Source organism: Taeniopygia guttata, chromosome 5 (genome assembly GCF_048771995.1).
Source record: "Taeniopygia guttata chromosome 5, bTaeGut7.mat, whole genome shotgun sequence".
NCBI classification, from domain to species: Eukaryota; Metazoa; Chordata; class Aves; order Passeriformes; family Estrildidae; genus Taeniopygia; species Taeniopygia guttata.
The window spans coordinates 58,765,392-58,782,522 of record NC_133030.1 but is presented as its reverse complement, the minus strand read 5'-3'; the positions used below and the strand labels follow the sequence as shown (position 1 = coordinate 58,782,522).

The 17,131-nt window shown below is 46.3% G+C and overlaps 1 protein-coding gene across 14 annotated transcripts in view; it reads left to right on the top strand.

Moving 5' to 3' along the window:
* Positions 1 to 17,131, top strand: part of SYT16 (synaptotagmin 16) — a 127,224-nt gene that overhangs the window by 98,618 nt on the left and 11,475 nt on the right. For 13 of the 14 annotated variants that reach the window (XM_041716337.2, XM_072930512.1, XM_072930516.1 and 10 more), the window contains one exon: positions 1,112 to 16,575. In XM_041716337.2, the coding sequence (XP_041572271.2) occupies positions 1,112 to 1,425 (314 nt within the window). In that variant the 3' untranslated portion in view covers positions 1,426 to 16,575. The remainder of the gene's footprint in view (positions 1 to 1,111; positions 16,576 to 17,131) is intronic. The other variant, XM_030275156.4, reaches the window with a different exon arrangement.

Genomic DNA, 17,131 nt, shown 5'->3' with positions numbered 1-17,131 from the left:
ACACCACAGTATTAACAACCATGTAACAGAGGAGAACTGATTAATACAGTAGGCAGCAGGAATTTAAAGAGTAGATTTACAGGAGCACTAAATTGGACCATCCCTTCCTTGTATTTGCTAAGCATGTTTTACTCCTTGTGTGGACTTAAACTGTAAATAAAATTGACCCACCAAAAAAGTAATATGAGAATTTGGAAAAAATATGAAACTATTATGGGAGATCAAATAATTTTACTGTTTATGCAGGTTTTTTTTCCCCTCCTTTTTAAGACCCTTATTTTTTGGTATCTCAAACAACAGATCATAGGGAGTGGTGGAAAGGCAAGGGCAGCTGAGGGAAGCCTGGGTAAGATAGCCCCAATGAAGTTTGATTTAGAGGGAGAGGAAGGGAAGGTGAAGGCACCATTTGAAGTGGACAATGCATGGAGATGCTCATAGTTTTGGTTAGACAGGTTTGCCAGGAATGGATACCTGATATCCTGTTCTTTCCAAGAGAGTGGTACAGGTACACAGTTTGTGGGAATTGGGAGTGGGGCTGTGGCTGAGCCTCATCCCCAGTGGGCACAGCTGTGAGCAGCAGGTGAGCAGCACTGACAGCAATGAGACAGGGAGTGCCCAGGGGCACTGAACATCACCAAAGGGAACAGAGGGCACACAGGGGCAATGCATGAACATGGGGTATAAAAGGTTGGGCTAAAGAACAAGAAAGAGCAGGTGCTTGAAGCCTCCTGAAGTGCTGTGGTGTTACTCTGTATGGGCAGATGCTCAAAGCCTTCTGAAATTGTGTGGTGATGCTCTGTGTGCTATGGCTGTCCCAACTGTGATATATGCTGCAACAGAGTGGGGCTGAAACATGCATCAGTTTTCTTTTCTCCCCAGCTGAATATGAGAAAATCCAAGAGGTTCTTTCATCTTCTGCTTCTCATCCCATGGATTTTACCAAGGAGTGATATCCAGCCCTCATCTGCTATTCACTACAGACTAAACTGCTCTACTTGGATGGTTTTTGGGGGTGTTTTTTTTGATTGCCTGGGACTTTTATTTAGCCTATCACTTCCACCAAACGTGCCAATTCCTCTTTTTTTTTTTTTTTTTTTTTTTTTTGTCTTAGACACCTATGGAAAGCTCTGCCTGCGCAACTCTGTGGGTCAGGAGATGTCTCGCTGCAAGACCTCCATCCGCCGGGGACAGCCCAACCCCGTGTACAAGGAAACTTTCATCTTCCAGGTCGCCCTCTTCCAGCTGTCTGATGTCACCCTGCTGATCTCCATCTACAACAGGCGCAGCATGAAGCGCAGGGAGATGGTGGGCTGGATCTCCATGGGCCAGAGCAGCAGCGGGGAGGAGGAGCAGAGCCACTGGCAGGAAATGAGAGAGTCGCAGGGGACGCAGGTCTGCAGGTGGCACACGCTGCTGGAGTCCTAGTGGTGACCAGGACAGCCAGCAGGTCCTGGGACAAAGGGCTGTCTTCCCTTGTTCTCTGGCAGGGCACACAGCTTTAACCTGCCCGCTCAGTGTCAGCAGCTGTGGCTATCAAAGGTGGCAAGGCCTTAGAAAGCAAGATTAGTTCTTGCCTTTCCAGCTTGCCCTGCATTTTCTGCATCCACGTAATCAACCCTAGTGAGATGCAGTGGGAATACCTGCAAAAACCTTTTCTCGGACTTTGTCTTGCTCATTTTTCTATCGGCTTAATCGCCACAGGCTGATTCTGATGTGATGCTGTTTTCTTCTGGGGTAAACTCTCACTTCCCTCTTTTCCCTTGTTTATATTAATGAAGTTTGCAAATATTCTTGCCACGCAGATAGCTCACAGAAAAGCTAACCTGCATGCAGATCACATCCTTTCCCTTTTATTATTGTGTTTCTAAGTCCTAGAAATTAGCATTTGATACCACTGTAGACTGGATGATATATTTTTCAGGCAGCATGAGAAAGCACTCTTGAATTCTCTGTCAACTTTTAAGTGCCTAGACTTTACTACTGTTCTCCTGTACTAACAATTGATATAAGGACTAAATACTACTGGTATTTTTAATTAGGCACCCTGTGCACCTGTTAGCCTGCATTGACATAGGTTTGCACAAGAGATAACAAACATCAGTTTTATATTGCATTATACAATGCATGTTTAGATGTTTACTTGAAGTTATGGCTTCTGTCATCACAAATACCAAAAAAAGACCAGAACAAACTGCACAGCCACCTTTGTGCCTGAATCACTCATTTCTGCATCATTTTGCCTGTGTGTTAATGTGATTTTTAGAAGTGAGGCTCATTCTGTGAGCATTACAGGAGAGGGCCTTAGACCTGTGGTTTTTCTGTGATTCAGCAAAGCACTGCTCTGTTTGCTGAGGGCTCTTCTTCAAATCTCCTGTAATATCTCCTTGGGATATGGAAGGGGACTATTTTTGGCATGCTTAACAGTAGAGGATGCCAGACCATGTCACCTAACCTTGGTAAGGAGCTCTCTTGCAGGCCAGGAATGGGATCCAGAGGGACTGCTGGCTCTGCTCAACTAGCAGTGGAGAAAAGAATTGTGCTTCCTGCCTCCAACTGAAAGCAATGCAAGGAGCAGCCTTGCTGGATGAGGTGATGACACTGTCACATGGTTACTTTTCAGTCTACACTGTCCTTTTCCACTTTAATCTCTTTTCCTGTCTCTGTGAGCTGAAGTCATGGAGATGATGGATAGAGGATGTGTCTCAGTCTGCTGCTTGGCTAAGTGGTTGTTGTAGTGCTGTGTGTGACACAAAGGAGTATGTTCCTCCTCAGTGGAATGTAGGCAGTGAGGTGCTGAGATCTCCAAATGCTATCAGCTGCCCGATCTCCCATTCTCCACACTCTCAAGGAGAGGACTGTCTTTTCTCCCTTCCTGCTGATGACAGCAAGACACAGGAAATATTTTGCTGAAGAGGTATGTCTGTCCTGAATCACTTCATAGTTTGTTTTTGCCATTTCCAGAGACCTGGCACCAAATTCTGCCTCCTCCTGCCTCACAGCCACTTCCTTTGCTTCAATGGTGCTGTGCAAATCTAACTAATGCAAACTTTGGCGCTGGCTGTTTGACCAAAATTGGTCCTTGGTGCTGGTTTTTGTCACATCCAGGCTAGACAGGCCCCGAGGGCACTGCTGTGACTCTCACAGGTTATCACTTGGTGTCACAGAGGCTCTGTCTGTCCCCGGGAGGCAGACAGAATAATCTGCACAGAGAAGCACTGCTGGTACAGGTGATACAAGTTATTCTACAGACCACACTCTTGTACCTTCTTATCACCTGTCTGAGCATCATTTTTCCAGGGAGACTGGTGGGTATCCTCTGCAGGAGGGTTTTCCTCCACTGTCTAGATAAGCTGGCATGTCTGCTTTGCACTACTGGGGCTTTGAAACACAAACCAGGGTGTAACCCAAATGCAGCTTATCCAACAGATATGTTCTTGACTGCACTGCTAAAGCTGTTGTGTTACCAATGCATGAAAAAGTGAACAACTGAGTGGTAACCAACAGAATAGAATTTCATTTACCATACACTTTTCTGCTGGGGAAAAAAAAAAAAGTAGAGAAAACAGCCCAATTCAAAAGATGCATTTGCTTATTCTAGTTGTTTTCCAACCTCTCCATCTTTTGTCCTGAACTGCATAAAATGTGTATGCAAGTGTTTATAATTAATTTTATTACCTGGAATGTGTGGGTGTAATAAACTTACTGAGATTTTCTTCAGAACTTCTTGAACTTGCAAAGCCTTGCCTATGCTTCATGATTAGCTAAGGAAAAAATATAAGTTCAAAATACATTTCAGCAATGAACTGGAGCTAACCCAGATTTATAACAGCATGATTAAAAAAAATTAATGAAAAAGATAATTAAAAAAAACAATGAAGTACACTGGGTTTGGACTTCCATGCTGTTTTCACATTAAGATCTTTTCTGAAGATATGGCATTAAGGGAATTGTATTTTAATATATAATTTCATTGTAGAGTTTTTGAAGTCAGTGAACAGCAAGTGAAAATGACTTACTTAGAGTAAGTCAATACCTAAGCACATGTTAAAGCTTTGCTGTCCAAGGAAAGCAGGTTGTTCCATCCTTGCTGCCACATTTTGCCCTTGTATTTTGTCAGAAAATGTTGGAGAGAGGGGGCAAGGACCATGACAGGGGGGCCATTGGATTTTTAGAGCTACTGTGAAAACTCTTGGCACATCCATCCCTTGAGAGGTGCTTTTGTGGGGTCATTTGTGTTCCCACTAAAGCAATGGAAAAAATCAGGAATCTTGGGATGAACAAGGTGCTGGGGGTACTCGTGTTTGCTAGCTATATTTTGGGATTTTTATTGCTTTTGTGGTTTATTTTTCCTTCCATTATTGACTGTCTGTGAAATGGAGGCTTTGCAGCAGCTCTGGCATATCCCAAAGCTCCTGCAAATTCTTCCCATTGACAGATTGAATTAGTCATTGCTAATATTGATACAGGCTGGGCTTGTGCCCATGGTCTTTCTTATGTAAACACCACTGCCCTTTTAGTCACTGCTTTAGCCCCTTGTTTCTTTTGGAAGTGGCTGACAAGACTGAATTTCCAGGAAGATTTGCATTCCTTGGGAATCCTGACTCTCACTTGACTCATGGATGGCTGGAAGACCCTGTTCTCCCCTGGCCTTCTCCACATGGATGCTGATGCTCTCTGCTTCTCTGGGGCTCCAGGTGGGGAGAACAGCTGTGAGAAGGCCTTGGGGATTTCAGGGAGCAGGATAAGAATGGACAACCTGGTTCTGGCGTGCTTGGGAACTTACAGGTCTAGATTATGGATCTTTCCTAATGCACTCATGTTTTCTAAGACAAATAATTCCCTTTTGACACCACAGTTTGTAATCTCTTTATAGTTTATTAGAATTTTCTTGAAAACAAACAAAAAAAAGGCCTGAAAATGTGGAAAGGGATTAACTGCATTGGCCCAGAGTATTATGGGCAAGTGCCCTGGATACATCCCTGTATTTTGAACAGCATTGTTCAGCTGATTGCAGTTTGTTCTTCCCTTGTTCTCTCCCCAGCCACCATGCCCCCGTCCTGCCAAGCTCTCTGCTGCTATTTTATTTTTTTCTTTTTTTCAGTGTTTATTGACAACAGAACAGAGTGATCTCACCGTGTTTATACTCCCCATAATAACGGTGATCTTCAACTGATGCCCACAGAAACCATTTCCTTTTTTAGCCCACTGAGCTGCAGCAGTCGCTCACTGAAGTGCCCATTTGCAAAGGCTTTATCTGGATGATCTTCCACATCCTTTGATTTGTCTGGGTTTCCTTTTTGCCAGTGTCTTTAATTAGCTGGACCCTGCTGTGGCCGGCTTGCTCTGCCTTGTCTGCCTTTCCCTCCAGGGGCAATGTGTGCTGTGCAGCTCCTGGGTAGGTGGACAATGCTTGGGTGTATTTTTAGCAGCTGCAGATCCCGAGGAGTTATTTGGTGCTTTACATAGCTGACTGATCTTCAGTCATGGATGGCGTTAGAAGTTCCTGGATGCACAGATCCAAAGGCTGCCAGCTCCTATTGATCATTTTCCCAGCATAAAGCTGAAGGTGGCAGCTTGGCAGAGGAGCAGGCTTTTCCTCTGGTGGCAGATCGTTTTCCCCTTCAGCTGGAGCTGGCAGTGACCTTGGAGCTGGCGCGCCTGCAGTGCTTGCTTTCCGCTCCCATATTTATCATCATTTTTAATCTGTGTGATCACAGCACTTCATCTCTCTGCCTCCCTCTCTCATCTCTCCTGCCTTCTGCCCTTCAGCATGAAAAGTGGACTGAAAGGCTGAGCAAAGACTATGGCCTTCTCCATCGTATTATTCCCTCCCAGAGGGGTCATCTCAAAGTTGTGATGCTCCCAATCAAGACCTTGCCTCCCTGCTCTCTTGTCCAATTGTGGAGTTTGAAGTTTGTTGGTTGGGCTGTGATACATAAATATTTACAGAGTGACACCCATTCACCTCGATGTGGACCAAGTTAATGAAAGAAGAAACAGCCTGGTTTGTATTTGCTTTCTTCCTTTTCTCATGGGCATTGTGTTCTGCAAAAGGACAACTGAGCCTGCAGGAATTAGTATGCAGGAACATCCTCTTTCCATTTAAAATGTGCTAAGTGTGATGTTTGCAGCTATGCTTTGAGGGGAAGAAACAAAGCAGCCAGGGTTTGTAGAGCAGCTCACACTTTGAGGCAGGTTTTTCCCTCCAGCATGTGATACCCCAACAAATACAATCTGATATCCCAGGAAGCAGTGCTGGCTCTGAGCTCATCTGCTTCTGTGATACAAACAGCCAGAAGCTGACAGATCCTAAAGCTTGGAAAGGCATCCAAGATAATTCCATAGAGCTGGTCTGGGTGTTTATTTGGGATCTGGTGAGGATTTAACAAGCTGTCATGCAAGAAATGAAAACCCCAGGCAGTGGTGGGAAGGTGGTGGTGGAGGAGAGAGGCAGGAGAGGAAGGCTCTTGATGTGCTTGTGCTGCTGTAGATCTGGGAATTTGCTCACTCCTTACTCCAGAAAGCAGCACAGCCAGGCTGCAGTGGCATCAAGCCTGAGCTGAAACCCAGTTTCTCTGCATGACTTTTGAGCTCCAAATTTGCTGAAGGCATACAGCTTTTTTATTCAGTGCAGAGTGAGCTTGTGTCTTCCTGCAGCCTACACTGTGGGCCCTAAGAAATGAATGTGTAAATATTTTGTCTCTCACAGCAGCCCAAGGTCATCTTTCTGGAACAGCAAACAGGCACAGAATCCAAAGAAGATCAGTCTGTCATATGAGTAAGGTTAGCATCTGCACTTACAAATGACAAAGGCTATTAATCCTCATGCTGTAATCCCCAAGCTGTTTGCCAGCTGGCAGCAGGAAGATGCTCCTGCTCAACCCACACAGCTATCCATGTTTTTTCACCTTTGTAAAGCAGATATAGGTCAATACTGTAGCCTCAATAAAATACTTGGCATATGCCATTCATCTCTTTTGGCATTACAATCCCTCTCTTCTCCACACAAACCCTCTATACTAATGAAGGGGTAAGAGGAGAGCTCTTACATGGGCTTGGCTCTCTCTGTGCTGCTCCCCCAAAACAGAAGGCTGAAGGTGAGATTTTTCTCCCTCTTCTCTGCCCCTGAGTTTTTCTGGGTGGATGAATTTTGAGATCTCTCTGCAAAGCTGAACAACCTTAGCAAAGCTCTGTCAGCAGACAAGTCTTTACACCTAGAGCAGGGAAAAACTAATTCTCGCCTAAGGCAGAAAAAATTCCAGTGATGGCACTTTTTTTGGTCTTAATTTGAGAACCTGCATGGTATTAGTCTATTGTCTATCACAGGAGCATAAACCCCTGAATCCTCTGAGGTATCAGTGGTGGAGCAGAAGGAAGACTGCAGGTAGTGATGCAGGTAGGCTGTTATAGTCTGATCTCAAAAACCTGTATGGTCACTGGGTTGCTCCTAGCGAGTATTAGGCAGCTGAGGCTGGAAAAGCTGAGGAAGAAACACAAAAGCCAGATGGGAGCTGTGAAACTCCATTCGTACATGTTACTTGCTCATCTCTCAAGGAAATTGGAAAGTAATTTTTTTTTTTTTTTTTTTTTTTTTTTTTTTTTCTGTAAGAGAAATCACAGCTGCTTTGGCAGCTGCAGGTGTGAGGAGCTAAGGATGTTTCCTCCTTGCTTTTTATTTCCTCTGGCTGTAGTGGGGGACATCAAATAGACACCAAACACTCTGGAAATGTTTCTCCCCTGTGTCATTCCCACTGTGGACTGGTATTACTAAGAAACAAGAGACAAAAAGCTGATATTGGCCGTGGGTGAAGAACAAAGGTTCAGGGTTCCCACAAAAGCAGGATTTTTTCCTGAGCCCTACAATCATTTATTAGCTGTAACCTTCAGGGAAGGTGCTTCATCATGCCAAATACTTGCCTCTCCCTTCATTTCTCTTAGGGTAACATTGCAAATTTCTCTCTTCATTAGCAAACAGGAAAAAAAATTGCCAGCTTTCACCATACCTGTTATGTCTTGTTAGCACTTTCCAGGTGTTTTTCCTTCATGCTGTCTCCACCATTGCATTTCCCATCCTCTCATTAATATCTACAGAGGTCTGGTCCAAGGCAGGTCAGTGCCTGGTAGCAATATTTTATGTTCATGGTGCTCAGAATAAAACCTGTCCTCCAATCCCTTGTCACTCTGTGACACCTCAAGCACAAGTTTTCCAATTAAACTGGTACTACATCTCTCCTGTATTCCTCTGCTGTCATTGCTGTGGTTTGTGTCTTGCTGGGCTTTATCCTCAGCTGTAACTTCATTGACTTTTTTCCCAGCAGAGAGTTTTGTTTGTCAAGAAGAGTAAATGAAGTAATCATTTGGTAGACTTAGCATTTAAATACTGCGTGACATTTATATGTGTGTGTATATATAAAAAATGGTTTTTATGGCAGAGTGCTGCGGGGCATTTGCATGAAGCACATCTCAATGTATATTTGACTGTTGATTTAAATACACGGTATGTAATAAGTTATTTTTAGTGTGTATTGACTTCTTTCTATATTGGAACAATATACCATCCCTGGCAGGGTTTTGTTGTCTCTGTTGTGGGCACAGTTGGACGCTGGAGACACTGAGGTGTGACCTTGTCCTATTTCCTCCTTATTTTCCATGGGGTGGGAGTTGCTCCCCTCAGGAGCTTTGTGGGTGGACAGAGGTTGCTCCTGGGGTATTTTTTTTTTGCCACAGGACAGTGTTGTGAGCCTCCTACTGCATCTCCCTCCTGGTGCTTAGTGGAACATTTCATATTCTCCTTTCCCTGCTGTCATATCCTCAGCACAGAGAGCTGCTTGGTGTTTGGAGTGATTCAGCCCCGTGGCTGAGGGAGCACCAGGAGCAATGGAGATCTCAGCTCCCCTTTCCTAGCCTGAGATCACAGAACCACAGTAGGTTTGGCCTGGAAGGGACCTTAAAGACCATCTCATTCCAACCCCCTGCCATGTGCAACCTCCCACTAGACCATGTTCCTCAGAGCCCCATCCAACCTGGCCTTGAACACTTCCACAACCACTCTGGACAAGCACAAAATTTATCTATGAATTGTTTACTTCAAGAAATAACAATACAAGCAAATTAATAAAAATGCCACATCCTTAACTTCTGTTGTTGCAAAGGCAAGTCTTCTAGAGCTTGCATTTATTGATGAATTATTTTTATGGTAAATAAATCTATAAAGGGAGAACTTTTCCTACTGTGAAAATTATAAAAAACAAATTTATATGTCCTTTTCACTTTTGTAAAGTTCAAAGATTTGCACTGAAAAATTGTACCTTGAATCTAGTTACTGAATGGTTGGTATTGACTAGTGAGGGGCCACTGTGAGCATTGTTTCACTTGTTGGGTATGTGATTGAAAGAGATATCTGCAGTGCAAAACTGTGATAAAAAATGAAAAGTACAAGGAAAAGATGTTTAGATATTCAACTGGAAATCTGGTTTGGGTTTATTCTTAGCTTTTCATGTATTTGACAATGAAACATTTTTTATTTTACTTAAGTGCTAACGTGCATGATCATACAATATATTGCCTCTTGCTAATTATATGCTGCGTTAGGAATACTAATGTCTAGATGATATCTGACTGGAAAAAAAAAATCAGCATTAAACCCAGCTTCTGCAGAATTCTGGGCTGAAACTACCCCTGCACACACGCAGCTGTCCACACCTTAGAAACAGTCTTATTTTGTTATGGAGAATGCTGCTGTTACAGGTTTATCAATAAAATAGAAGCAGATGGCTCATGTAGACATGCAAACCCAGCCTATCTTCCTTTTTGTTCTGGCTGTGGCAGAACGGAGTGAATATTCATCCAGGAGAGATGTGCTTTGTTCAGAGCAGGGCTGCAGGTGCCTGGTGCATAATGCAGGACTGGGAGGAATGGGAAGTGTCAGCCCTGCCCTTGGTCCCCTGTCCAGCCACATGGACACAGGGACCCTCTGGCAGCAGGCTGGGGCATTTCAGGGGCTGAAGAGATTCCCATGTCCCACTGATGCCTTGGAGTGGCTATCTGAAACAGAGGCTAGACAAAATTAAGAGAATAAAAGTGGATATTTATTGAAGGCCTTCACTAGGGACACCTTGGGCAGTCAAAGCCTACGAGGGGCTACACCCAAGATGGAAATAAGTCACAAGATTTTCATACAGTTACAAGTTTTGTCCATTTACATATCAGGGGTTAATCCTGCAATTACAGTTTCAGGTAATGAAGTGATTTACTCCAAGTTTGCCCCCCACTTCACTGTTATTTGCATCTCTCGGGTCTGAGACAATGAGGTGTCCTTGAGTTTCAGGACTAGAGAGGAATTGTTTGTCTGAACAAAAGGGGAGAACAGCAGCTGACAGGCTATGGAGTTTTAGAGTTATACACTAAAGCAGTACAGGACCTGAAAAATAGAAAAGCTAAATCCTAAGGCATCACCCTCATGTCTCTGCTTCCCTCTGCACAGAGCCATCCAGCCAACTCTGTGTGGGGAAGGAAAAGTGCTGGCTGTGCCTTTGACATCTGCCCTTCCCTGCTGTCTCATCCAGCCCTGGCAGGAGTTGGGAGAGAAGCCCCCCCAGCCCCCTGTGTTGTGGGACCCTGGCCTCAGCAGTTCTCCTGCACACCAGTGATGTGGTGGCACATGGAGCCAGTGCCACCAGTGTCCCTGCTGTCTGCAGACACCACCTGGGATGCCCCCATCAAAGCTGGGGTGGCCACTTGGTGGAAACAAAGGTAAGAGCTCAAATGATGAGGTGGAGAGGTGAAATTGGGCCAAAAAAGGGTGTGTCTGTGTCTGGTGGCTGCTTTTGTTTGCATCCACCTTTGGTCATGATGTATTTGTGAGTGGTTTACTTCTGGCAGGTTGCAGTTGTAATTGCTGCCCACATTAAGATGGAGAACGATAGAAGCTAAAAAAATTCCCAGATTGGAATTTTGACTTTGAACTGGGGTTAGTTTGTTCCTCTCAGAATAGCAGTGCCAGATTTGAGGGAGACATGAGAAACCATGATTTCTGCAGCCCTGCTGGCACCCACCGGGTTGGCTTTCCAGGACCAGCCCTGAAATAGAGTTTCTTTTTCTGGCTTCAGTGCTTGGAAACCTCAGCAAAGGCAGTTGATGATACAAGACATGTCTGAGGACAAAGCAAACCCAGCCCAGGGGGTCATCTTAAAGGCAGTGGAGAAATGGGATATGCTGGGAGGCTCAGAGAAAAACGAGGGAGTTTGGAAAAACTCCCCCACCTTGGTGTAAACTGGGGGTGCAATACATGTTTTGCTAAGGGCTGATGTCTGTGGGTGACCAGGCTCAGCTGAGAGGGCTGGCAGGGCTGCAGGGTGGGCTGGGGTTTGCTCTGGGTGGCAGCAGTCCCCCAGCAGCTCCTCCAGGCACAGAAGAGGGTCTGCAGAGCCAGGCACTGTCTGCTCAGGGATTTGGGAGCTCAGGTGGGTGCTGCTGCCAAGTGTGAGTGAGTACCAGGACAGCGTTTTCCTGGCTCGGTTACCCTAACACTGTTTCACCCCGTGCAATTTCTGAAAACCAGTTTAAATTCTCCCTGCCCAACCAAGCAGCCTCAGCTCTCCCACCAAGTCACCCTTCTCCTCCCCAGCCCCCGGTGCCGAGGGATGTTGGTGATGGCTCTGGGGGACTTGGGCACTGCTGGGAGCATCACACTTGCACTGCTGCTCCTACAGCCTCATCCTGGCCTTGTGGGAGTGTCCTCAGCCTCAGGTGGGTTTTCCCAGGCTGATTCAGGGCTAACCAGCCCAAGGTTTGTTCCATTCCTGCAGGCAGACTTGCCTGTGACCCCGTGTGAGCTCAGCACACTCCACCATGGAGCTGCTGCCCCTGAACTCGGGGAGAGGCCACGGGGCCATCGGTCTTGGTGCCAGCACTTGGTCAGCTTGGCCCAGGTGAGTCTGCCCATGGATTTGGTAGTAAAAACTCAGGTTTGTGCTCATGCAAATGCAAGGGTTTAGCACTCCACTTGCTGCTCCTGCTGGGACACCACTGCTCAGCACGAGCACGTGTGGGCCCCACCGGGCTCCCGGCTGGGTTATGTTTTATCCTTCTGATTATCCTGTCCTTCCTCCAGCTGCATTTTAATTCTTTAGAATGACTTCATCCCTTGGCAAAGCACCAAGTGCTGCTTTGTCAAGGCATCTTTTTTTTTTTTTTCATCCTAATTTTGACCACTTGGAAAAGTCACATTTTTAATGTCAGGAAACTAAGTTTTGAATTTCAGTGAAAGAGTGATATCATTTTTCACGAGAGGGTGAAAGCATTCCCACTTCTCAATCAGCTCAGTGGAGGCTAAAGCTGAGCTCTCTGCCATCTGTCTCCTCGCCAGTCTCTCTTCCACCACCATCACTTTTTAACAGGTTGGCCAATTTCAATCACATTTGAGAGCAGGGTAGCTGTCTCAAAGACAGTTATGCTTCTACAGATTTTGTCAGCTGGCAGAGGATCATTTCCAGAGAAGCAGAAAGGAGTGGGTTTGATGGCCAAGGGCTGGTGAGCTGGTCCATTGTGACAGCTCCAGCATGTGCTGCCTCTGGTCGAGCTGGGGGTGCCCAAGGGGACATGGTGGAATTTGGCTGGGAATGTGGGGAGAGCATAGGGAGTAAAGAGCACAGATATGTAAGAAAATTAACTTCATTTTTTCTTCTCTTCCCCAGCTTGTTTCAGAAGGTTTTAAAGAGTTTTTCTCAAATGTAAAAAAAAAAAAATAATTACAATAACAACAAATTTTCTTGTATAATGAATTGGAAGATAGAGGTGGGAAATAGTATTCTAGTACAGAAGGAGAAAGATCTGTCTGCATTTTAGATGGAGGTAGGATTAGCCTCTGAAGGCATCTGGTCCCTCTGAGGCTGGCCAACCACTGGGAGGCTTGAACAGGGTCCAGAAACTGGAGCTACTCATCTTCATTTGCTGTGACAAGCCAATGGCTGGGAGAGCTTTTGACAGTCTGTATCTGCTGGAGGCAGCTGAGTGGGCCAGGATGAGGATAAAACCTAGCCCAGGATGCAGCTCCTCACATCTGAAACTTCTCAGGTACAAATGCAGAACATTTTGGGTTCATTTTATTTTTTGAAAATACCTGCTGCATGCTGTGTTTAGAAATGCAGCACCTGTGGAGGTATATGCAGCCTGGGAGGGCTGGTGCTTTTCTACACACATCTTTTGAATGTGCTTGAATTCAAAAGGGCACAATAATTTAATTCATTTTTCTTTAACACTTGATTTGAGGAGACATAACAGCTTTGGAATGAAGGAACTGATTTTTTTTTTTTTCCTAATTCTGTGAGATAGTTAAAGTAAATGCTAATGTTCTGGGGTTTTATATTTCCAATTGCTCTAAACCATTCAAAACCATGTATTTGTTACAGCACTGAATATGTCAGGCAATCCTGCTTTCAAAAAACTAAAATAAAAGGGAAAAGCTGCTCTTCTATTGTCTGCCTGTCCAGGCTTTATCTTTTGCAGAACACATTTAAAATCTTATCTTCTCAAATAATATCCCTGTCAATAGAGACTTTGGTCTGTTTAATTTCTGCTGCACTGAAACACTGTGTGAGTCAGCTGGGCAGTGATTCCTGACCAGGCATCCCTGGCAGAGGGGAAAATTCCTCTCCAGACAAGGAGGGGAGGTGATTTCTCCTGCTTCCATGGCAGGAGGAAGGAGATGGGATGGGGTGAGATGGAACATCTTCTCTCCTTCCTGATGGAGGTCCCTTTGAGCCAGCAGAACAGTGCTGGTTACACTGGCAGGGGAATCTGCTTCCCTGCACTCTCTGCCCCCTTTGAAGGTGGGCAAAGAAAAGCAGCTACACTTGGATTGTGGAAGAATTTCCTCAGTGCTGATCAGGGGATGGAAACACTTCTTGGATCCAGCTGAGGAAACACAGCTGATCTTTTGGCTGTATATATAATTGCCTGCTACTAAGTCCTGCTTTTGTGCTGACAGGAGAGGGGAAGATGTGTCTTTGCAGCAGAAATTGTCTTGATTGTTAGGAAAAAATACAGTAAATTTCACAGAGACTGGTGTGAGTGATGCTGTCGTTCATTCAGCTTTTAGGCATGGAGTAGGTGCTTCTGTGTCTTCCTTTTCTATCTCTGCTTATAGAAGGGATATTACTGAATTAATTATGACATCTTTGTGAAGAGCTGAAGAATTGCTCAAGTCCTCGATTCAGCAGTAGAGAAATGTCAGATTCACCTCACAGTAAATTTAAAATTACACCAACCTGAACTACTGCTACTGACAGCATAATAATAAGGCAGGTAATCAAAATCAATTAAATCCTAGTGCCTTCCTATTGTCCTAGAAAATTCAAATCTGAAATTAGTTGGAGTTTCATTTGACTTCTCAATAAAAGAAGCAGAGCTTCAGAGATAATTTGAAGTAAATATGTGGCCATGAATGATCTTTTCTCAAGCTGCAAAGACCAGGGGAGCCATGTGTGCCCATGTTTGTACAGACTGAGCACCAAATGCAGCCAGGTGACCCAAGTCAAGGGAATAACTGATCTGAGGCTGCTGCACTGACATGTGCTAGCTGAGTCTCAGGCTTGCCAAGACCCAGTTTGTTAAAATTTTAGAGAGACACTGATCCAGGTGGATGCCAAAAGCAGTGCGCTTCCATTCTCCCTGCCTAAGAGGGAAGAGGACAAAGCCTGGTGCAAAATCCTTCATGGAGCAACCAGAGGGAGGGGAACTCTCTGTGTCCTTCCAGTAGTGACATGACCAGGTAGAATATGCATTAGACATCTTACATATCACAGGGGAGCAGGGAATTGCCCAGGATCTTCAAATGCTGTTAAAATGAGTATGTTCCCACTGCACCTTGCTTTGTTTTTGGCACTGTCTGAGCTTTTGATTCACCTTTAGTATCAGTGGGAGATGGCAGTAGTTGTTTTGGAAGTGTTTGAGGTAAGGCTGGATGGGGATTTGAGCAACGTGGTGTAGTGGGAAGAGTCCCTACCCATGGCAGGGAGTGGAACAAGATGATCTTTAAGGTTCCTTCCAAAACCATTCTGAAATTCTCTGGGCTGGACTGAGTGACTGCTTGGATAGGGAGGCTGTGACATGAACGTGAGTCTGTCACAGTGGTGTCATCCACGGTAGCTGTGAGGAAATGGACACACCTGGCAAGTGCAGAGGCAAATTTATTGTCTAGTGATGTTTCTTCTTGCAGAAAAGTCCTGATCAAAGCCCAGGCTTGGTGCTGGGCCTGATCTATGCCAGTGCTGTACCAGTAACTCCAGTGCAGCCATTGGCACCATTTAGCTCATCTTGTGCAACTCCTTTTCACTCTGGGAGTGACACACTTCTTCCAGAGAAGGTCCCTACACATAGCTGGTATATAAAAAAAACAAAACACTTTTTTTTACCTTCCTATCTGCCAGTATTTACATACAGATCTGGGCTTTCAGGAAAAGGAACTTCCCCTCTTTTTGCACACTGTATTATACAGGTAGGATTTTGCTGACTCCTTTTGAGCTTTTTCTGGGCCTTTCTGGGTGGACACTTGGTTGTGAGGGTAGGCTGAGCCTGCTGTCCCACCTATTGCTCTAAGGAGTGTGCTCAGCAGTAAAATCTGACTGAGATGCAGGAGCTGTCCTATCCCACAGTGACCTGCTCTTTCATTCGAGTGGAGGTCTGGGTTGTATTGCTGTGCAGCTTCTTTCTCTACAGCAATCCAATTCCTGGCTATGGCATCATGAGTGTAAGTGCCATGGTGGGAACCAGGGCACTGTGGTGGAACATCTCAGGGGGAAAAGTGAGCCAGGATCTGATGGTGGGCATGGAGGGAAAAAGGAAAATCATAAATCAGGAGGGAAGAGGAGCATGACCCAGTAAGAGAGCAGAAGAACTCGGCTCTCTGCCAGCAGGACCGAATTGGACTCCTCTCCCTCAGCCCTTCCAGGCACTGGGTTTGTTTCTCCCAGTCTTGCCCTGCAGCGAGCAGAGCTCTCTCCCTCTCTGAGAGAGAGACTGAGCCGGCCCGCTCCGCGCATCCCTCAGTCCGCCCTGACGGGAGGTTTTATGGTCCCCCTTGCCCACCCCCTCCCCAGGCTGCTCCCCCCTCCCTGTTCTGGCGTTTCACGTCCCCATCCTCCGCCGCAAGCCCCAGGCAGCTCCTCACCGCCTGTCCAGCTCTGAGCCGCGGTACCCGCTCCATCCTCCGGCTCCACCGGCACGGCCCGGTCCGGCGCGGAGCATCCCGGTGGCGGGACCTGCTCCTCCTCCTCCTCCTCCCTCCCTCCCTCCCTCCCCGCGGCCTCGAGTCGCGCCAGTGATGGAGAGAGCGTCACGGTCTCCTAGCAGCGCTCCTAGCAACGCTCCTAGCAACCGGCCAACATCTGCTCCCGCTGGACCAATCCGCGCGGGGAACATCTGGGCACCCACCTCCGCGGGCTGCGGCCGGGAGGTGATGCGCTCCTCAGTGGCTGCAGGGACCCGCAGGAGCTGCCACCGCCACCAGCAGCACCGCCGCCACCTCCTCCAGGAGCAGCGAGGGAAGGACGGAGCAGCCTGGGTGAGGCTCGCCGGGTGAGTGCCACCGAGCCGGCACAGCAGCGAGCTGTGCCGTTGTCCGTGTCAGCGAGGTGGTTGTGGGGTTTTGCCGCTGGGATCTGCTCCAAAGGGTTTAGCAGGTGGCTGGTGGCGTGGAGGAAGTTTTGCGGTTGTTTGGGAGCTCTCGTGGCTTTGCTGCAGCGTGGGAGAGGGAAGAGTGGAGAGGGAGGATCCGTCCCGCAGTGCCACGGGCAGAGGTGCTGCTGCTCTGCCGGACTCTACGAAAGGTCATTTCAATCAGAGTCCTCTTTTTACGGTCAGAGCTGAACTCTGAAAAGTAACCACAGCTTCTCTTTCCATCGCCTGGTAATGCTGTCATCCTCTGGGATGACACAACTGTCTAAATTTAGTTGTCTTATAGCTGCGAGACACGAGTACGCACACACACGAGCTCTCTTTTCCTTTCTCTCTTGCAGGATTTAGGCATGTCTAATTTCGTTCATGTACTCAAAAAGTCTGAGTGTCTCTGGCACACGCATGTAAAAGCGCAGAGTTTAGGTATACACATTATCTGTGATCGTATTTCCCCATG